We start from the raw sequence: 23663 nt of genomic DNA on the forward strand, positions 1-23663 counted from the left end.
AGTAGTAGTAGCACCAATACATAGAAACTGTAGTGATAGTAATGCACTCCGTTCAGAGTAATAATCTCAAGGAGACTGTGTTAGGTTGGCAGCCTTGCTCCCTAATGGTCCACAGAATCTGAGGGTAACTCAACCGCCTTAGAAATACTTACATTTCCTCACTTAGCTCAACAAATATTTAAGTTACTGGAATATTGTTTACATCTACGGACGAAACCGTGTTTGTTCAGTTATATCACAGCTTTCAACCTCGATAGGAAAACAAAGTAATTGTGGCGAGTATAAGTTAAGGAATAAAATTTTATGGTTTATACAACACTTACTTATAATCATTATGTCCATCCATTATGAAGTTAGGCTTTAAATTAAACATGTCTTCTCGCATAAAAAGCTGTGTAAAAGAGAAAAGAGAAGATTATCATGAATATCTTGCATGTTGCCTTGCATCTTCAAATATCACACAGGGTAGGCAGGTGGTGAGCGTTTTCCTAGTAATAGTAACAGTTGTTGTTGTTGATGTTCTTGTAGTTGTAGTGAAGATAGTAGTAGTGATAGTAGTAGTAGTAGTAGTAGTAGTAGTAGTAGTAGTAGCAGTAGTAGTAGCAGAAATGGTAGTAGTGGTAGCAGTAGTAGTAACAGTAGTCGTTGTTTGTGTTCTTCCTGTTGTTGTTGTGGTGGTGGTGTTGGTGGTTGCTGTTGTTGTTTTTGTTGGTGGTGGTAGTGGTGGTGGTGGTGATGATGATGTTGGTTGTTGTTGTTGATTTTTGTTGTTGTCGTCGTCGTCGTCGTCGTTGTAGTAGTGGTGGTGGTGATGATGTTGGTTGTTGTTGTTTTATTTTGTTGTTGTCGCCGTCGTCGTTGTCGTTCCATACATACAGATTGATGATGTAGTGAATGAGGAAACAGTAACATACTACAGTTGCCATTAATTTAACTCTGGGAATCGTGAAAATTAAAATTTATTAATACACTTAAGAAAAAGGCAAGGCGTGTAGTTACGGACCAGTCATACTAGAGAATCTTTCCTTACAGTTAAGCACAATTGCACATACAGAGAAAACAGAAGCAATATGCATTAAAAAGTTCATGGAAAAAAAATGAAGCTCGAGGGAAAAAAAAAAACTAGAGCTCGAAAGATGCATATGACAATACCTGGCCTGCCATCATCATGTACCGTTGCAGCAAATACCACAACCATAGCAAGCAAATCACATACTGCATGAAATCCAATTTTCGTGATCCTTAGTCTTTCTTCCTTTTGGCGCTGCTACCAAGGAGGGTCGCGGAAACTGCCCTCAGGAATCGACGGATGAGAAGTAGCAGCAGCAGCAAGGCCAGCAGCAGGAGACCCATCACGTCCAGCATCAGGAACTCCACCCAGGAGAGCTGGGCGGCCGGGCATCTCAGCTGAGGCGCCCCTCGGTGGCGGACGACGTACTCTGTCCAGAAAACCGCACGCTCCTTTGGCGTCGTCGGTTGATCCCTTAAGGACGCCGACATCCTGGCCACGTTCTCTTTGTACCTGGACAATGGCAGCACCAGTTAGACACTCCAGGCCACCTCGCTGACTGGCCTTAGCATCATGGATGCCTAACAGAAACAGTCATGAACCACAGAGTGAATGTACACACTGGACAGTTGAGAAAAACTCACATCGGGTTGTTGATGATGTCATTGAGGGCGTCGACGATCCTGTCGGCAGTAAGTTCCTCCCACACCAAGACACGACCAATATTCGAGTTTTCTACGACCATGCCATTCCTCGGCTGGTCACCGAAGACAGGCAGGACAAGAAGGGGCTTTTCATGAAAGATAGACTCCTGAAGACTGAGGAGGCCGCCATGGGAGATGAAGACTTTCACGTTGTGGTGTGCTGTGGAACAAAAAAACTGCATAATATTTACACAATGAAGAAGAGAGCTCTGTAATGCTCATTATTTAAAAAATATATGGAGTTACAGTTAGTTGAGATCTTCGTCATAGAAAACAATGTAGCATACTTACCAGAAAAGGAGCTTATTGTCTATTCAGGTTAGTCTTTTAGAATCTTTTAGAAGAGTATTTTTTACAATGGGCAGACCTTATTTTGGCAACGCTGTGCAGTTCTTGTTTCCATATCATTGTTGGAGTCAGTACATGAAAGCGACTAAAAAGGTACATGGGATCCCATATTTCATTTTAAGAGAATAGTGTAGCATAATTAACAGTCGATACAGAACGAAGATAATATAGGCATCTCATAAAGTTACGGTTTTAAGTAATATAAAGGAAACAGTTGGGTGTTAAGAACAAAACGTAACGAGTTAAACCTGAATACAGTTAAATATAAGAAGGGGATAGGAAATATTTCTTGTCTAATAGAGGTAGATGACCGGAATATATTTAGTAATTAGATTGTTCGTAGACTTTTTTTTTAAAGATTTCCATAAGGAAATCTTTAAAAAAAAGTCTAGGCAATCTATGGATTAAACCATATGTATGTTTGTTTTATGGAGACTGCCATGCGAAGGCATACAAGCTTTTTCTAGACTCCTGCATGATCTTTTCCTAAAGAGCGTGTCAGGCGATTGTGCTAAGCCTCCTTGCAGGGATACAAGCTCCAACAGAAACAGTATATTTCATCGTAATGATATGGTGGCTGACTTACCGAGGATGTCCTGCTGGGGAAACCAGCTGCTGACCCTGACGTTGTCGGACGCGCCCTGCAGCTGCCCCTCGTACTTCCACAGTACCCGTTGCGGCAGTCTTTGGAAAGCCTCCAGGAAGAATTGAAGGTATTCCGGGAGTATTTTACCACGCAAGACTGATCCCAGACTGAAGTAAATGACGCCCATAGAGCCTGCCCCTGTAAGCCACGACTCCAAATCCTGAGATAAGTGAAACAAGTGCCAATTTTTTGTGACTGTAAAAAAAAGTGCGATAGCTATCATTATTGATTTTGTGGTTCTTAATGTCCCAATTTGTTGCGTCCCTGACGGTTAAAAATAAAGTACTAAAATCATATTATTATTGACCTGTGGCAGAGGCTCGCCAGGGCGGCAGTGCATAGCCCCCACCTCCACCTGTGAGGGCAGGAGGGGCACCGGTGTGGTAATGGTGAAGTGAGTGTTCATCAGTGTCAGACTCTGGTTCCTCTCGATGTCCAGCAGCGGTGGCAGGTCATTGAACTGAGCTGAGATCTGTACGAGTAACAGGATAAAAAACTGTTTATTAGAAAGAGATAGAGATAGAGATAGATAGATAGATAGATAGATAGATAGATAGATAGAGAGAGAGAGAGAGAGAGAGAGAGAGAGAGAGAGAGAGAGAGAGAGAGAGAGAGAGAGAGAGAGAGAGAGAGAGAGAGAGAGAGTGTGTGTGATTATTGCACATTTTACATTTGTACACATGTACATTTGTACAGAGAGAGAGAGAAGGTTGCTGTTAGATTTCCTCCATCCGATCCTATTGAAAGATGGATGGTATGTACACGCGCGCGCGCAGACACACACATACACACACACACACACACACACACACACACACACACACACACACACACACACACACACACAAAATATTAAAACAATTTGGGAAAACATAATATCTAGGCCATTACATCCCGAGCATCAATCCGATTGGAATTTTTTAATGAGGCAAGGCTTACTCATGAGTCCCTTATTGATAATCAAGCCCATTTTTTTTTACCTTATTTTAATATGAAATAGGATTTCTTGGTACTTACATATATGTACGCATGGGAGATAGACCGGGGGTAACATGCATAAGACACATAAGCAATTTCTAACCCACAAAAATGCATGTAAATTCATTGTTTATTTCCCTTTATTTGTTAACCTTTTATAAAATTGTTTACATAATTTTGTTAAGCTCTATTTCATTTAGGGAATTTTAACCCACAGAAAAAAAATAAATAAATAAATAAAAATAAAAAAAAATAATAAAATAAATGAAATACTAAACTTTTGAAAGACCAATTTCACTTTTACTCAAGAACATTGATGCTTTAGATAGAACTAGGACTGGTGATAGTCTTCAAAGCAAGTTAGCGAAAAGTCCCACATCACATTTTCTGCATCTGTAGATGCATCTGGCCCTGCACCCCTTGCAAACGTTCCTTTTCTCTGTCTTGATGATAAGGTGGCCAATATTTTCATATCTGACTTTATTCCTCTTTTGTGAAGTGTTTAGGGACGTCAATCCAGCATGGGGATCTTTTTCATGTCCTTCAGGCCCAGGATGCCACCAACTCGTCAGTCAGGCCTCCGATATCTTGAGATGGCATGAGGAAAACATCAGTAGGATGATTAGGCGGATCTTTTTCCAATTGTGCGATGATTTCCTGGACAGTTAAGCTAGTAGCTCTGCAAACAAAAACAAGGGTTATAGTTATTATTCTGCGATGTTGTAGGTGAGGCATCAACTCCTCTCCTCTAACTGACTGTCTTCAGCCTCTCTCTCACCGCCGCAATGTTGCATATCTAGCTGTCTTCTACCGCTATTTTCATGCTAACTGCTCTTCTGATCTTGCTAACTGCATGCCTCCCCTCCTTCCGCGGCCTCGCTGCACAAGACTTTCTTATTTCTCTCACACCTGTTCTGTCCACCTCTCTAACGCAAGAGTTAGCCAGTATTCTCAATCATTCATCCCTTTCTCTGGTAAACTCTGGAACTCCCTGCCTGCTTCTGTATTTCCACCTTCCTATGACTTGAATTCCTTCAAGAGGGAGGTTTCAAGACACTTATCCACCAATTTTTGACCACTGCCTTGACCCTTTTACGGGACTGGCATTTCAGTGGGCATTTTTTTTATTGATTTTTGTTGCCCTTGGCCAGTGTCCTTCTTACATAAAAAAAAAAAAAAAAGGCTACGGTTTGGTCATTCTACTGTTTTGTCCTAAGAAAACCGACTAAGCTACGCTAAGTAAATAAAAATACTTTACAGGATGGATTTAAAATATGAAATTTACGTGAATTATTGAAGAAAATTCTTAATTAAATGTTTTTTACGCAATTCACGTCGTTCTACTGGTAAAAATGCCACTTTATACCTGTTGCCCGAGCTACCCCCTGTGCGTACATATATGTACTCACCTATTTTCAAATGTAAATTTAAAGTGAAAAAAAAAATGCCCTAAATTATGCAACATAGATGCACTTATAAATTAATTTTTATAAACAATAAGAATAATCAAAGAATACGTTTCTTACCTCTTATGATATGATCCAACTCGGCGACCGTGTAATCCGTCCATCGCTGGTGAATGCTGAAGTTATACTGACGTAAGAAGGGTTGTTACGCTCACTACAAGAACCCGATAATGCACTCTAAAAGTAGCGCTAGTGTTGCTCTACACTCTGAGAAAAGACTCTGGTATCTATTTCTCTCTTATACATTGATAGACACAGTTAAAAACATTATACTTTTACGTAGATATATGTATGAGTGGGATGTAATGGGTTAGATTAAGAGTGTTAGCCATACAAGGATTAATAATATTAATATCGAGTGTGCTGCATTTAAAACATCATTATCCAAATACAATGTTATAAGTTTTGTCCTGAGTTATAAATAAATAAATAAATAAATAAATAAATAAATAAATATATATATATATATATATATATATATATATATATATATATATATATATATATATATATATATATATATATATATATATATATATATATATATATATATATATATATATATATATATATATATATATATATATATATATATATATATATATATATATATATATATATATATATATATATATATATATATATATATATATATATATATATATATATATATATATATATATATATATAAGCTAGTCACCAACAACTGTCAACATTCAATATGTCGGCATCCTGTTTCACCTGCATACAGGGTAGCAAATATAATGAACGCCATCTTAATCCTTTTACCTTTGCCAAGTGACTTGGACGATCATGTCCCTCCACCTTTTTCGGTTTTCAATCATGTGTTTAAGTTCTGAGGGTCTGTAGGTTTGGTTGTTGTTTTTTTTATTATTCTGTCTCTTAACTCTCTGTCTTCCTTTCGCTCTCTTCCCCTCTGTCTTTCCTGTTATATTGAGCAGTTCATTCTTGTTCTTCCACACTGTGTGTCACATAAATCTGAGTTCTCTTCTCTTCACTTTTCTCAGTAGTTTTCTATCTGTATTTGCTTGTTGTAATGCTTAAGTGTTTGTTTTTCTTGCTGAGAGTCCTGAGCAGTCTGCGTATCGTCCACATTTTAAAAGCCTCTATTTTATCCCAAACTTCTTTGTTTACAGTCCATGTTTCACATCCGTATTTTAGAGTTGCCCATACATATGTTTGAGTGTTTTTATTCGGGTTGTTATGCTTAATTTAAAGTTGCATAAGTGTTCTCATTTTCTGAAAGCTTGTTTTAGCAACTCCTATCCTTTTCCTGATTTCTGTGATGCATCAGCCATCTGTTGTGATTGTACTTCCCAAGTAGTTGAAGCTGTTTACTTGTTTAATGTTAGAGTTGTTATTTTGTTGTTATTTTGATGTTGCATGCAGGAATCGCGTTGTTCTTGGTTACTACCATTGTCTCGGTTTTCTTAATGTTATTTTTCAGACCATATCTTTCACTGCTTCTGTTGACCTCATTAGCTGAGTTTTGTAATTTTCTTTGTGTGTCATCTGCATACCTAACATTGTTAATGTTTACATCTCCAGTCTTTATGCCTTCATAATCTTGTATGCTCCTGAATATTATCTCCTCATAATATGAAAAAAGAATTGGAGAAAGCACACAGCCCTTTCTGAGACCTCTTTTAGTGCTTTTCCACCCTGATTTTTTTGAGGGGTCAATGTCCATTGCTGACTGTTGATACCAGCACAGGTTTTGAGTAGTTTTAAATCCTTGGCGTCAATTTTTGTGTTTGCCATTAAGTTGCATAATTGTTGGTGTTGCACTTTGTCAAAAGCCTTTTCATAATCTATAAAACAAAGGAAAATTTTTTTATCTGCTTTTCTATTGCCTGCTCATAAATATATCTCATGATGTATGTAACATCTGTAGTGCTTTTGTGTTTCATAAATTCATATTGTTCTTCAGATATCTCTTTCAAGTTTTGACTTGATTCTTGCAAGTAATACTTTTAAGATGATTTTTGTTATGTGGCTCATTAAGCTGAGTGTTCTATGCTGACTGCATTCAACTGTCCTTGCTGCCTTTGGTATTGCTATAAAGACTGATTTCCCCATTTCCTCAGGTATAATTCTTGTGTTGAAGACTTTGTGTGTGACCCTCGTGATTTTATCCACCATTATTTTTTTCTCCAGCCTTAAGCATTTTTGTCACGATTCCATCGTCACTTGGACTCTTCCCTAACTTCATTGTCTGCATGGCTGTGCGTACCGCATTTCTTAGAATTTCTGGTCCATCCATTCCCTTTGTTTTCTCTGAAAATTCCCTTGTATCATCCTCGAAATGTTCGTCTATGTTGTGACCCCATTTCTGCAAAACTTCATTTATATCCATTAAAATTTTTCCTACCTTGCTTTTAATTGTACTGGATTTTGTTAACCTCTGTCCTGCTGTGACTTCTTTAATTTTCTTGAATATGACTTTTTTTTCCCTTAAATGCTATATTTCTGCGCACTGCTTTTCTATCCACTCTTTTTTTTGCCTTTGTACATTCACCCTTAATCTTTTGGTTTAGTTCTTCATATTTGTCTTTATCGTTCTATTTATATCTTCTTTTTTTCCATCAGTTCCAAAATTTACTGTTTCATCCATTCATTTTTTGGGTCATTTTCTTTATTATGTTAGTAGTTTACCAGCTGTCTCTAATGCTATTTGTATTGCTTTCCGTCCGTGATTTCCATTCTCCCAAAGCTCTTCTCCCAGGCATTCAAATCTTTTTTTAACATCTACTTTATATTCTTGCAATTTATTTCTACATAGTATTGCTACATCTATCTTTGGTCCACTTTTTAGTTTTGTTATGTTTTTGAGCTTTATTTTTATATTTGATATCAAAGATACATGATCATTGGCATAGTCAGCTCCGGGTTAGGTTTTGGTTTGAGTTACAGCATTTCTAAAACGTTTACTAATTGTAATATAATTTATCTGATTTCGACAGCACGTTTCCATCTCCAAAGGCGTTGCGGGTGCTGTTTAAACCAAGTGTTCATTATTGTTAACTTTTTCTCCTCACACCAGTCAGTCCACCTTTCTCTGCGTTCATTACATTCTCCAAGCCTAAAGGGCCCTACGGTTGTTGCACATCTTTCATTTCTCACCTCGGCATTTAACTCACAAGCTTTCAGCTTGTGAGTTAAACTTGGCTTGGGACAACAGAATGCCGCGCCGACTCGCCTCGCGCTTGTAGCGGGACACAAGTCACCGCTCCTAGCACTCCGTTTTCTGTTATATTTTCACCCTTCCGTTTTCACTCTCTCTACTGCACAGACTTTTGTCTTTCATCTCTTCTGTCCTCACTTTATACATTTTCTTACTTGTACACATTCTGTGCACGCTCTTTGACACATGTGTTACACATCTTCTAAATACATCTTCTCACCTTCGCTACACGCTCACCTCAGCCAACCGTCACACGAACTGAGAAAGATCATGGGCAGACTTTCTCATGCCAGTCGGACCGTAGGTACCATTGCAGCAAGAAGCAATGCAGAGAGAGAGAGAGAGAGAGAGAGAGAGAGAGAGAGAGAGAGAGAGAGAGAGAGAGAGAGAGAGAGAGATTCTGGAGTAAATCCTGAAGGGGGATTATATAGTAGAGCTTTGTTCTTAGTAATAATTGCTGAGTGTTATGACAGGGACTTCCATGGGAGCCTGCTGGAGTTTACTGCACCCCTATAAGTTTGGGGAATACTTTGCCCTACCGACTCCACTTTGAGTTGTCTGAGTGGACTCCACTTAGAGCCGTCTGAGTGTGTTGGCGTCATGCGTCTCGTTGGCATTCTCGAGAGCGATTCTTCGACCGTCTCAGGGTCTAGTGGCTTTTGTGTACTGTCTCACTAGTCTTTTATGCCATTACATGCGTCTGGTGTCCATTAGAAGCAAAGGATTTTGTAATACTCTGCTGTTTGCAGCTATCTGTTCTTTCCCCGGCTTTAACATATACATGTATTTATTCGTCTTCTGGGAGACCACAAATAAACTGGTCTCAAGCAAGAAGATATTGCTAATATTGTATGGGTGTAGGTTGGCCCATTACGTGGGAGGTTGCCCCAAAATATTATTAGCCTCATACCTGTGTATGGTCCTGGCTGTCCTTTGGTCCTGGCTGTGACTCCTCTAGCACGTAGTTTACTGTTCTTTCCCGGCCTGTGAGTTTATTGGCTATTGTATTACTTTCTTTCCTGCTGGTTTGTTAAACAGGCTGACGTTGGATAGTTGTTGACGACCAATAGGTGCCTGGATTCATCGTGTTTACACCCTGCTATAGGCTACAAGGAACATAGCCTAGGGATAAGCTGACCCAAGTCAGTGGCAGTTGTAAGAGGGGCTGTATCTGCTGGTGGGTTAAACAGGTTGACGTTGGATAGTTACTGACGACCAGTAGGTGCCTGGACTCATCATGTTAACACCCTGCTATAGGCTACAAGGAAAATAGCATAGGGATAAGCTGACCCAAGTCAGTATATATATATATATATATATATATATATATATATATATATATATATATATATATATATATATATATATATATATATATATATATATATATATATATATATTGTTAAGACTGCAACTCGCTTGGGTCAGCGCCCTTAAACTACCACTTGCATTGCTTAGTGTAATGTTCAATATTGTCTTTACATGGCTCTTCTGGTGTCCTGTAATGATTAAAGAAATGAGGTTGCCACTCCATCTTTACCCGAGCACAGAGAAAGGAATAACAATCGTCCAATACACACCAAACATCCCTCACTTGCTGATTAAGAATCGTACAACCACATTCCAGGAGAGCACAACTACAACTAGGGACAAGCACTATAATGATTGCTCTGTGAGCTACCGCCCTCTCAAGACAAAACCACCTATGCTTACATGACATTATTTCCCTCTGCGGAACAGTAAAATTTACAACTTCCCAAAAAGCGGGTCATTACCACCCAAAATTGGTAAATCCCACCGAGGAAGTATACTCTACTGTATGGCAGAAAATCACAATATTCTCTGGGTTCAAAGTTCTCAACGGAGCTCTGAATTGCAGTAACATTTGACGATACAAATGACAATAAACATTTGACAATAAACTAAACACAGGCCAACAGACAGGGAGAAGCAAGAGGGCTCGTTGTCACCACAAGAATAACTGACACAACAGGCACAGCCGCCAGCCTCGCTCTTACTGATGATAACTTTGCCTCACAGAAACTATTATCTTTCAAAAATTACTGTGAACAAACTACAAAGGTTGGATGAATTATGATTACTCTCTAGGCAAGACGAACTCTTCAACAATATAATATGTGTAACTCAACAAGAGGGAACAAAAGGATGTAAGGAAATTTAAGTATGGAAGGAGAATAACTATAAGCTCGGAATTTTAAAGTAAACATGTGGGAGATGGGCAGGTACTTTCCTCAGGCATCTTCTGTCCTCGTCTCGCTCTCCTTCTCTCTTTAATCTTCTGTCTACGTCTCTTCCTCGTTCGCTCATTACTATTTGCGTGGCTTATAATACGCCTTCTCGCCACAGAAAAAGTTACATGCAAACTTACGAAATTTTTGGCACAGACAACAAATTCAAGACTCTGCACATGACTCTTCACTCCCAAGTGTTAGACCAACTAATATCGTACTTAAACGGAGGGCATACAAATTATAAAAACGGAGAATACTACAACACTAACATAAACAATCATTATAACAACAATAATCAACAGGGTTCAAACTTGGCCCTTCATACTCAAATGCCGTTTTTTCTTCTACTCCTCCCATCAGATTTGTCGCTGTCTTTCACTCAGGACCTATAATCTCCTCGGCTACATTGGTGTGAGGGTTTACTTCTACAGGGAGTCATATTAATGTCACTTCATTCAGCAACTATGGTTGCTCAAACTTCTCCTGTGATTCATCTTTTTTTTTTTCCTTCTGTCGTCTTTTCTTTCCTTTGCCTTCACCAGTTCTCCATCTACTATCACCTCTCCTGCTCATCTCTACTGCACAGCCTATTCCTTCTTTTGTATCTTCTCCACAGTCCACACCATAATGAAATGTTAGATATGTGTCCAGATGTGAGAACCCATGTAATACTTGAAGCACTATATATAAAAGAATTCAACCCCAAGTTCATGTATAGGCGGGAGATGTACAGGCCATGCCAAGCATGAGAAGGGACCAAGCACGACCGCCACAAAGAGAGCCTTCCAGCCAACCGGAGCCAATCAATCAGCGCGTCCCACCGCCACCACACCAGCCGATCAGCGCCTCTTACGATCCAGAGCGACGCCACGACTCACAGCATAAGAAAAGTTACATTACATTATAATGTAAAGAGTATTTTTTACTTATCGTTTCAACAAAAAAAAAAAAAAATGCAGGAAAATACGTTATAATAACATAAGAATGTGTTGGGAAGACCGGGCAGCATCAGTTAACAGTGAGAAGGACGAAGCTGCGCATGCCAGGAGTAGCTGTAGCAATAACAAGTAAAATGAACACACACCGGGTCATCCGGGGAGATGAAATATTCTTGTTCAAAATCTACTCACGGCCAAATTACTGTACCTAGAATTCTACCAATGACATCGTTGTAAAGAAAAAGGTTTGGCGCTTTTTTTGTTTTGGTTTTATAGCTTTATGTTAAGTATATAAGGAAATATGATAGTGGGAAAATCAAACACTTCTTAAAAAACCCCGCCCTGAGACAATGACATTACCTAACATGATCCAAATGACAAGTAACATTACCTAACCTAACCGGAGAGCTTCGCTCCTGCTGGACCTCCCCTGCCCTTTAAGGAAACTAATCTAACAGAGCATTACCTAACCATCCCTAAATGACGTGTAGCAAATCTAAATAAGATACCTATTACTGCAGCTGTTGAATGGTGTCAACTGAAGTCTGTGCGTTTCCGTGGCTGGGAATAAATGTGTCGTACGTCTAGCAATTAAAATAGGTCTACGCGCGCAATTGGCCACTTGAAACTGATCGTCATCATTCTAACCTATTACAGCGGTCATGTGGCTGCGGAAGGAGAGGGATAAAAGTGAAAGCACGGTGACCAGACGGAAAAAGACGTCATACACATTCACTACTGCATATAGGGCAAAACAAACATTTTAACTTTCTTGTTTGCCAAAGTTTATTCATCGGGCTACCAAAAATTTTATTCTCTTATGGTGCTATCTTGCATAATAGTTTCAAATGGCTGTGCCAAGGGAAAAGTAAGAAATCAAATAAGCATTTCAGGTAGGCTTTATCATCTTTACATTTCAGGGCGTTGAGGCTTGCCTGCCACATCGCTCTTTCTTCCCCGCCTTGTTCTTCTCTCTTGTTCGTTCTTTCTTTCTCTGTTCCTCACAGTTTTCTAGCAAACACGACGCTCTGCGTAATATATATATATATATATATATATATATATATATATATATATATATATATATATATATATATATATATATATATATATATATATATATATATATATATATATATATATATATATATATATATATATATATATATATATATATATATATATATATGGGCACATGTTTCATTGAATGTGATCACTAGGTCAGCATTTAATATTTTCTTTAAGATATTTATTTTATATCCAACAAGTCTTATTTTCTTTTGAAATTTGGTTGATGACTTCGCCGTAGCTAGTCATACTTACTATATCACGATTTAGGGTTCCTTAACCTTAAGGGGGTCCAGGGAAGTCCGTGCGTTTCATGGCAGAGAGTATGTCATACGTCTGGCAGTAAAATCAGGGCTGCGCGCGAACTTGTTCCCATAAAATTAGATGGTCTGTGAAATCTATTTTACCGGTCCCACTTGGCGACAACGAAGATGGCCGTGGCAGTAATGTGTTTCCCAGAGTCAGTGGTGGACCATTATTCATAAGAGGAAGGTATGCTGTTTGAGTTAGCAGATTGAGGCGATTTTTGGGTGTATTTTGGGGCATAATTTGTCAAGTACCTAAGGGGATATTAGTGTTACGCCTCACTAGATTCAATATTGTTTTAGAATTATGGAAGGCTGCATTTGTATTGCTCTAGACGTCATGAGAGAGCGTGACCTCCCCCTGGTCCGACCGCATGTGATTTGTAAAGCGTCCGTTTTGTGAGCGGGCATTAATTATGTCAAAGTTCTGTGTATTGTATGCAAATACAACTGGCTTTGTGTGTATTGTTATTCTTGTTTTGACCATAGGATTATTTTGTGTTGGCGTCCGAGTTTTACTCTTTTTTTTCTCTCCAGGTTCACAACTTTTAATACGGGTGAGTCCGTCTTCGGAGAAATTTAAGACAATTTGAGCTCGGACTAGAGAGCTATAATGTACTGTTGGGCAGTTCATGGACCGCCTGTGGGAGGTTAGTTCACTGGGTATTGTAGCCTTGTGTTAGCGGCTTCGTTTCTGTCTGTTTTTCCCCAGCACGTGTTTTGGCAAATCCATTCTTAGCTAGTATGAGAAAATGGCGTCGTATTTTTTTCCGGTACCCTGAGACAGGATGGTGACCTCTGAGGCCTGTATCTGTGTGTGACCAGTGAACTGTTCTGGGTTCACTACTTTGTCCAATACTAGGTTACAGAAGAGGTAGCTCAGGGAAGCTAACCGGAATTAGTGGCTGCTGTTAGAATGGCTGGATCTGGTCGTACACACACACATATATATATATATATATATATATATATATATATATATATATATATATATATATATATATATATATATATATATATATATATATATATATATATGTGTGTGTGTGTGTGTGTGTGTGTGTGTGTGTGTCTCGTGCTCAGTAGCGATAATAGGCCATTAACGTTCATGGCTTGCTCAGAAATGTTAATCTAACCTGATCATTAACCTTACTGTCCAAAATTTTCTTTCCCAATAACTTTCCCAATGGTACTTTCTGTCCTCCAGGAAAATGTATATATAGTGATGGCCAATAGGAGAATATAATAGTTTGTGGGTGTGGGTGGCCAGTCTTTTCATGGAAGGTAGCCCAGAGATTATAATAAACCCTATAGAAGTGTGTGTCTTTTGTCGTAGATGTGCCCCTTAGCATGTGGTTTTCTGAGTCTTTCTCACCGGGTGGAGTGTGTTCAGCATCTTTTGGGCGTTTGTTGATTCCTTTCCACATGAGCAAGTAAAAGCGGAGTGGCAAAATCACCTTGTTAATTGTTGCATGAGACCAGAAGGACCCTGTATACAGGGTTTCCCACTAAACTACACAAGAGGGAGGTTAGATAATTTTTCCTGAGTTAGTGGCAGCTGTGAGAGGGGCTGAATCTGGTGTCAACAATATATATACATATACATGGAGATCATTTACATATATGCATATACATATGTAAATGATCTCCATTGTTTTACCTCTTTCTGAATCAGCGGTACAACTGCCCAGTTCCTCCAGAAAATTGCCACACAGATGTGCATGAAGGTGTTCTTGATACGTTGCCACAGAGACAAGGGAAGAGGAAAGCTGTCAATTAAGTGAGGGGCGTAGGAAGGGTTGAGGACGTTGCCCAAGAAGGCACTCTGGCGGTGGTCCATCCCGGGCGTGGCGATAGTGATGAAAGGGACCTCGTGCAGGAATGGGTAACCGACCTTAGAGAAAGATGATGTGAGGTAGTGAAGCTGTGGTAATGGTGGCAATTTAATTTACTAATGGAAATAGAGGGAGACTACTTGGGTCTGGCATCAGCTTACCTCATTGAACATATGATCCACTATTATGAGATCAAATTCTTTTCTTTTTTCATAAAGTATCTTCACCGATGGTATCTGGTACAAGTTCCGCGCTATCTTGGGTAGTCTTTCCCCCAGAGCACGCAAACCTCCAAGAAATTTGCCTTCCACAAATAAGTTAATGTGTGATATGGGTACCTCAAAGTTTATCTCTGTCACATTTGGATGTTTGAAGACTGGTGGTAAAGAGACGAGCATCACTATCTGTGGATGAAGATGTCATTGTAACAAAACAGAAAATTTGTTGACAAAAATATTTGAATACACACCATTACGTTCTCCAACCTTGTGTCCACGGTCAGCCAGGGACTCGACCAGGGGTAAGAACACATTTCTGTGACTCGTAGACGCCACAGGAATAAGAACGAGAATTTTGTAGGATCTGTCAGGGGGCGGCAGGTCCCCAGCGGCGATATCCGCCAGACCAAAAGCCAGCACACACAGCGTCACCACCTTCATCTATTCATAGAAGAGACATATGTCTTAGTGAAATCTCTTTGAGTCAGCTATATTAAGGAAAGTATATGATATATATATATATATATATATATATATATATATATATATATATATATATATATATATATATATATATATATATATATATATATATACGGTTTCTATCCTTCTCTTTGTAACTTCATTTCAAGCTTCCTTTCTGACCGTTCTATTGCTGCTGTGGTAGACGGTCACTGTTCTTCTCCTAAATCTATTAACAGTGGTGTTCCTCAGGGTTCTGTCCTGTCACCCACTCTCTTCTTATTATTCATTAATGATCTTCTAAACCAAACTTCTTGTCCTATCCATTCCTACGCTGATGATACCACCCTGCACTTTTCCACGTCTTTTCATAGACGTTCAACCCTTCAGGAGGTAAACATATCACGCAGGGAAGCCACAGAACGCCTGACTTCTGATCTTTCTAAAATTTCTGATTGGGGCAGAGCAAACTTGGTATTGTTCAATGCCTCAAAAACTCAATTCCTCCATCTATCAACTCGACACAACCTTCCAGACAACTATCCCCTCTTCTTCAATGACACTCAACTGTCCCCCTCTTCTACACTGAACATCCTCGGTCTGTCCTTTACTTATAATCTGAACTGGAAACTTCACATCTCATCTCTAGCTAAAACAGCTTCTATGAAGTTAGGTGTTCTGAGACGTCTCCGCCAGTTTTTCTCACCCCCCCAGCTGCTAACTCTGTACAAGGGCCTTATCCGTCCATGTATGGAGTATGCTTCATATGTCTGGGGGTGTTCCACTCATACTGCTCTTCTAGACAGGGTGGAATCAAAAGCTTTTCGTCTCATCAACTCCTCTCCTCTAACTGACTGTCTTCAGCCTCTCTCTCACCGCCGCAATGTTGCATATCTAGCTGTCTTCTACCGCTATTTTCATGCTAACTGCTCTTCTGATCTTGCTAACTGCATGCCTCCCCTCCTTCCGCGGCCTCGCTGCACAAGACTTTCTTCTTTTTCTCACCCCTATTCTGTCCACCTCTCTAACGCAAGAGTTAACCAGTATTCTCAGTCATTCATCCCTTTCTCTGGTAAACTCTGGAACTCCCTGCCTGCTTCTATATTTCCACCTTCCTACGACTTGAATTCCTTCAAGAGGGAGGTTTTAAGACGCTTATCCACCAATTTTTGACCACTGCTTTGATCCTTTTATGGGACTGGCATTTCAGTGGTCATTTTTTTAATTAGATTTTTGTTGCCCTTGGCCAGTATCCTTCCTACATAAAAAAAAAAAAAATGTAGGTCTACCGTTGATGGTGGATGGTGTGGTACAACATCTCGTCCACCCTTTTACATCCACAGAGTGGGCCAACATGGCTGGGAGTCGTTCAACGATTAATGTCTGAGGAATTGCAATGGTGCGGCGTTTTTTAATTCCTGTACTGACCATAAATAGGTCTACTTCCTATGTTTGTATCTGTGGTGTCTCCTTCATGATCGTATCTATGGATAGAGAAACCGGTCGGCCCGTGACCTTTAGTTGGTTTGCTAGCCATCGGGTGCAATACGATCTGTCACTGCCTGAATCGAGGAGAGCCCTAGTGTACACTCCTGGTTCCTCACTCGGGCTCCTTCTTGCGTTGACTCTCACTATAGGGAGAGCCACGCTGCAGTCATCTAGTCACATATTATCGTTGGCCTGGCCCCTTTCTTTTTCATAAGCCCTGCTTCCCCCATCGTCTCTCCTCCACTTAAAAGGGCTTCCTTTCATGACCATCGTCACCATTGGTTCCCTTCTCACCTCTCTCTCATCCCTTATCGTTGTTTCTGTTTTGATATTTGGCTGATTCCCGCTGACTAACTTCTGGTGTTTGTTCACGGGCAATTCTCGATCTTGTCGGTCTCCGGCCCTCTTCACTCCACGTACGCCGCTCCACGATGGACCTTCTGATTTCTCAAATATGCTCGTTATCTTGGTTTCTGGTGGATATCTGCTGATATCGTGCAAGAGCTCTGCATGGCTGGAGGTACAACCTTCAATTCCACAAGGTTTACGCTGTCGACATTCTGCAATTCGGTGGCCCCGATTTAGGCAGGAGAAGCAACATCCCTCGCTCTTTACCTACGTGACCCGAGCTTGTACGGGTAGGTTGTGGAGGACTTGACAGTCATGGAGTGAGTGGCTTCCTTGACACGCCGAACATTGCTGGCTTCTGTTATCAAAGTTCTCCGTTGTTGCTGTTGATAGTGTGACTGATCATAACTGTGAGGGGTGTGGTTCCCCGGGTCTTCGTTGGCGCATAGTCTTTTCCGGCACCAAAGTTTCTCGGTTTCGTTCCCACGAAGTCCACTTCGCTCTTTCCAGCATTTCTTGGAGAAACATCTGCAGCCATTCGATGCCTGGTGGTTCACCCGCATGTTTTTTTTTTTTTTTTTTTTGGTACTCGAAGGCCCTGGATTCATAGCATACCCTCAATCCCCCTTTAAATCTGCCAGTTATGTTACTTATGGATTCTTCCGTGTCTATTTCCTTTATGTAACCGAAGTCTTGTAGGTTCGTCACACAGTTCACGAGGTTGTATACTACTTCTTCCAGTCCTTGCGTGTCCTCCCAGCATATGGTTCCCCCTTGCCTTACCTTGCGAATAAGCTCCTTAGTATACCTCCTTTTGTCCCCATACTATTCGTCCAGTAGGGTAAGGGCTTGTTCATAACCTAACTTTGCGTCTTTGACTCATACATTTCTCTGTAGTGCCGCCTTGAGAGCCCCAGAGTAGGCTGCGAGTAGTGATTGTAACTTCATTTTGTAAGGGAGACTTGCTGCTTCGACACGATCTTCGAAGGCTTGTCTAAATACCCAGTAATCGCCGCAGGACCCTCCGCTGAAGGTAGGGGGCGGCAAGTGGGTGAACCTTATGGCGTTCAGTATATCTCTTATCCCTGAATCCAAAGACTCTTTCTTCTCAGTTGCGTTGCTACTGCTTCCTGTCTTTTCCTCTTCTTTGGTCTGTCTATCGTTCTCTCCGCTGCGCCCGTCTACTGACTGGCCACCTTCTTGTAGTGTGTCGTACCTCGTCAGCATTTTGGGCAAGAGAGAGGCGTCGCCTGGTGAGTCGTTAGATATCGTATGCGAATCTCTTTGTAGTTCTTGTGTCATATGAGTTTAACTCACTTGTATTTCGGTACCTTCTTGACAATCTTCTCTCTCCTCTCGGTCAGTTTCCTCCCCCTGGTCACACCCTGTGGGTTGTCCTCTATCAGGCTCCCTGGACACAGCTGTTCTAGTGTAAGCTGTTGGGTTTCCCATGCCATCACCTGGATTCCCACCATGTCTTTCTGACCCGAGAGTAGGGAGTCTGTATTCTTGTATCATTTTTCTCATCTGCCCACTTATCATTTCCTTTATCTGATCTAACAGTAGTTGATGCTGTCCGTAGTTGCACCTTCATCACTAGCTGCATCCTGATTCCTGGGAGGATGTTGCATTGTATCTTGTTGATCAGTCTCTGAACTCGTTTCGTTTAGTCGTCTGCCGGTCCATCGACCATCCATGTTAGCGGAATCTGTTCCGTGGTCAAAATCTTCTCTTCAGGCAGTAATCCGCTCCTGCCCCCACGTCTGGGTCCAAAGCAGGTCCTCTTCACGCAATAATCCGTTCCTGCCCCCCTTCTGGGTCCAAAGCAGGTCCTCTTCACGCGATAATCCGTTCCTGCCCCCCCCATCTGGGTCCAAAGCAGGTCCTCTTCACACGATAATCCGTTCCTGGCCCCCGTCTGGGTCCAAAGCAGGTCCTCTTCACGCGATAATCCGTTCCTGTCCCCCCCCCGTCTGGGTCCAAAGCAGGTCCTCTTCACGCGATAATCCGTTCCTGTCCCCCGTCTGAGTCCAAAGCAGATCCTCTTCACCCAATAATTCGCTCCTGCCCCCGTCTGGGTCCAAAGCAGGTCCTCTTCACGCAATAATCCGTTCCTGACCCCCATCTGGATCCAAAGCAGGTTCTCTCCCCCTGGTACTGACAGGAGCGAGAAGGCCGGCAGTGGCCCCGTGGATCGCCGAGAGCTACAGTCGACACACGAACGAACACATTCTTTACCTAAACCTCGGAGGGTCGGGCCTGCCTCCCGCCGCCACATGCGCCACCGTTAACGCATGAACGAACACACACTCTCTACCCAGTCCTCGGAGGAGCAGATTGGCCGCCCGCCGCTCCGTGTGCTACCACTAACACACGGATGAACACACACACTCTCTACCCAGTCCTCGCAGGAGCAGGGCGGCCGCTCGCCGCTCCGTGCCCCACCGCTACCACTAACACACGGCGAACACACACCCCTACCCAGTCCTCGCAGGAGCAGGGTGGCCGCTCGCCGCTCCGTGCCCCACCGCTAACACACGGACGAACACACTCTCTCTACCCAGTCCTCGGAGGGGCAAGCTGGCCAGTAAAATAGGCGTCCATACATTCCACTTATAGTTCTCGAACAAAAATCTGATATTTAGGCCCTGCCCCTTAATACAGGGAGACAGGTGATTGGTTGAACATAGTGTTCATATCACTGGAGGAGGCAGTAGGCACCTGCCGAAACGATAATTACTCCCAGTGAGGTCAAAAGCACTGGATAGGGGAGTCCTGTGAACTTATCATTAAACCCAGCTGTGATCTCACTGAACGTTTCCTTTTGTGTCTCACGACACAAGGGGGCAATCACAACATGACCTCTAAAGACAATTAATTCTCTTCCTTCACAGAAAACTACAAGCACCTAATTACACACACACACCCTTCACTCAAAAGTCAAAATTATTATGGCGACTCCTACACCAGCTTCGGAGTCTCCATCCGGGGAAGGGATCACAAATGTCCCCAGGTAGGACTGCTCTTCTGATATCGACCCTAAGTGTCTTGACACCGACCCCTCAACTTTTTCTTCATTAACTTTTGTAACATTCGTGGTCTTAAATCTAATTTTCAATCTGTAGAAAACCACCCCTCCTCTACTAAACCTCATCTTTTCCTCACTAAAACACAGGTGGCTGAGGCGACTGAGAGTAGCTCCTTTTCTCTTCCCTCCTACTTTCTCTATCCTCATTTTCAATCCAAAGCTGGATGCTGCGTTTATGTGCGCAAGAACCTAACCTGCTCTCGTGACCACGCTCTTGAATCTTTTTCCACCATCTGGCTACGACTACAGAGTTACTCTCGAACTAAATTTATCTGTGCTGTATACCTCTCACCTAACTCCTTTGACTATAAGAAATTCTTTGACTACTTAACTTCCAAAGTGGAGCACATTCTGACCCTCTTCCCTTTTGCAGAGATCTCCATTCTTGGAGACTTCACTGTTCACCACCAGCTTTGGCTTTCCTCTCCCTTCACTGACCATCCTGGTGAATTAGCCTTCAGATTTGCTATCCTCCATGACCTAGAGCAACTAGTGCAACAACCTACTCGTATTCCTGACCGTCTTGGATATATGCCCAACATTCTTGATCTTTTCCTAACCTCTAATCCTTCTGCTTATGCTGTCACCCTCTCTTCTTCGTTGGGCTCCTCCGTTCACCATCTCATATCTGTTTCTTTCCCTATCGCTCCAATCCCTCCTCAGGATCCCCCTAAGCATAGGTGCCTCTGGCATTTTACTTCTAGTGCGCTAGTTGGGGGGTCCTGAGGAGGTATTTTGCTGATTTTCCTTGGAATGACTACTGCTTCTGTGTCAGAGACCCTTCTCTGTGTGCCTGACGCATAACAGAGGTGAGTGTCTGGCATGGAGGCGTACATTCCTCACTCTTTTCCTCGACATAAAACTTCCAAACCTTGGTTTAACACAGCCTGTTCTCGTGCTATACATGAAAGAGAGGTGGCCTAACTTTGCTTCTTCTTTCCCTCCTTTATTTCAAGCAGATGGCACCACTGCTATCGCATCTATCTCTAAAGCTGAACTCTTCGCTCAAACCTTTGCTAAAAACTCTCCTTTGGACGATTCAGGACTTGTTCCTCCCTCTCCTCCATCCTCTGAATACTGTCATGTTATTGGCCGAGTTTACCTTGAATGGGATAACGTTTTCTTAGTGTCCCCCGTGTTCCGGTTACCTGCCATTATCCTTATTATTGGTTATAAGTAGTGTAAGGCTTATTTACCCATTTTATATCATGTAGTATTATTCTCTTCATAATTTAAGTTCTCTATATCTTTGTATGTATAAGGGAGGAAGTATGATTGAGGTGGAAATATGTTGAAAACGAAGGGAACTTGAGTGGGCAACAACACAATCCAAGGAGGGGAAGGCAGAGCGCCTTAGGTCGTGAGCTATATAGGAGGGAAGGCGTTTCTCAGGGAAGGATCTTGGTGTGGATTGGTGATGGAGTGGTGTGTGGAGGTATTAGTGGTGTAGCGGTATAACCTTGATATCCAGGATCAGGTTAGTGAGTCTTTTGTGGTACCAAGAGCTCTTGTCCGCTGAAATTCGGTTGTTGAGTTGTGCCGGTGATGCTGTTCGAAGGGGTCATAGGTCAAACTGGCAGCAGTTTTGTGAGTGGAGGTTGTGGTGTTGACCTTGGAAGCTGGTGTTGTGGTGTATTGATGATTTTGGGGATGATGTTATGGTGTTATGGGTAATTTTTTGTGATGATGGTGATCTCCTGTGAGACTTGAGGAGGTGAAATATGGGAATTATTGTCTGGGGACGCGGTAGTGGCGTCTGAGTAAATTCCTGCGGTTGAGGGGAAATATTTCTGTGACTGGTGGAGGTGTAAACGGGTTCTGGTGTTGTGGGAAGTGACGAGAACGTCATGTAGTAACGTCTACTACCTCATGTTGTTTGTGAATTATTATTAGTATTAATATATGTGCTTGTAACATAGAATAATCGTGTTTTCTACTCCTCCAACATTAATCTGGTATTAGAGGTGATTCCAGGGGTGCTGTGTCAAGGTAAAGGTAGAGTGAGAGAGTGTAATTCTGGCGATTTCGGATAGGTCGGGTAGGCATTCGAAGCCTTTAAAAATCCAGACCTATAAAACTTTCCGGGATCAGTGTAACGTCCACTTTCTTGGAAAGATAACCGGGATCGTACGATCGTAAGTAAGTAAGCGATCGTGACACTACTTCGTGTTACCTATTGAAATTCTTCGCAGTGATGTTTTCCATGCCCTCGCTGGCCTTAACCCTCGGAAGGCTTATGGACCTGATGGAGTTCCTCCTATTGTTCTCCGAAACTGTGCCTCCATGCTTGCACCTTGCCTAGTCGAACTCTTTCAACTCTGTGTGTCAACATCTACCTTTCCTTCTTGCTGGAAGTTTGCCTACATTCAGCCTGTTCCTAAAAAGAGTGACAGTTCTAATCCCTAAAACTACCGTTCAATTCCTTCAATTTCCTGCCTATCTATTTTTTTTTTAAATATATTCTCAACAGGAAGATTCTTAAACATCTATCACTTCACAATCTTCTATCTGATCGCCAGTATGGGTTCCGTCAAGGCCGCTCTACTGGTGATCTTCTGGCTTTCCTTACTGAGTCTTGGTCATCCTCTTTTAGGGATTTTAGTGAAACCTTTGCTGTTGCTTTGGACATATGAAAAGCTTTTGATAGAGTCTGCCACAAAGCTTTGATTTCCAAACTACCCTCCTACGGCTTCTATCCTTCTCTCTGTAACTTCATCTCGAGTTTCCTTTCTAACCGTTCTATTGCTGCTGTGGTAGATGGTCACTGTTTTTCTCCTAAATCTAATAACAGTGGTGTTCTCAGAGTTCTGTCATGTTATTCACTCTCTTATTATTATTCAACAATGACCTTTTAAGCCAAACTTGTTATCCCATCCACTCCTACGCTGATGATACCACCCTGCACTTTTCCACGTCTTTTCATAGACGTCCAACCCTTCAGGAAGTAGACATTTCACTTAGGGAAACCACAGAACGCCTGACGTCTGATCTTTCTAAAATTCCTGATTGGGGCAGAACAAACTTGGTATTGTCCAGTGCCTCAAAACTCAATTCCTCCATCTATCAACTCAACACAACCTCAGGGCAACTATGCCCTCTTCTTCAGTGACACTCAACTGCCCCCCTCTTCTACACTGAACATCTTCGGTCTGTCCTTCACTTATAATCTAAACTGGAAACTTCATATCTTATCTCTAGCTAAAACATTTTCTATGAAGTTAAGCGTTCTGAGACGTCCCCGCCAGTTTTGCTCACCCCCCCCCCCCTAGCTGCCAACTCTGTATTGTACTGTATCCATCCATGTA

At 41.7% G+C, this 23663-nt stretch overlaps 1 protein-coding gene and 1 long non-coding RNA gene across 2 annotated transcripts in view; both read right to left on the reverse strand.

The window, feature by feature from the left end:
• Positions 1-283: 283 nt before the first annotated feature.
• Positions 284-23663, reverse strand: part of LOC135089203 (UDP-glycosyltransferase UGT5-like) — a 25841-nt gene continuing 2461 nt past the window's right edge. Inside the window, exons 2-8 of the mRNA XM_063984551.1 lie at positions 15240-15413; positions 14916-15158; positions 14580-14813; positions 3015-3179; positions 2648-2867; positions 1654-1873; positions 284-1522 (exon numbers count right to left, since the gene is read on the reverse strand). Of these exons, the coding sequence (XP_063840621.1) occupies positions 1243-1522; positions 1654-1873; positions 2648-2867; positions 3015-3179; positions 14580-14813; positions 14916-15158; positions 15240-15413 (1536 nt within the window). The 3' untranslated portion in view covers positions 284-1242. The remainder of the gene's footprint in view (positions 1523-1653; positions 1874-2647; positions 2868-3014; positions 3180-14579; positions 14814-14915; positions 15159-15239; positions 15414-23663) is intronic.
• Positions 4286-9637, reverse strand: LOC135089204 (uncharacterized). The gene is made up of 3 exons (XR_010261414.1): positions 9267-9637; positions 5212-5267; positions 4286-4364 (listed from the first exon to the last, which is right to left on the reverse strand). It is a non-coding gene; the product is annotated as an uncharacterized LOC135089204 (long non-coding RNA).

Source organism: Scylla paramamosain, chromosome 32 (assembly GCF_035594125.1).
Source record: "Scylla paramamosain isolate STU-SP2022 chromosome 32, ASM3559412v1, whole genome shotgun sequence".
Taxonomy (NCBI): domain Eukaryota; kingdom Metazoa; phylum Arthropoda; class Malacostraca; order Decapoda; family Portunidae; genus Scylla; species Scylla paramamosain.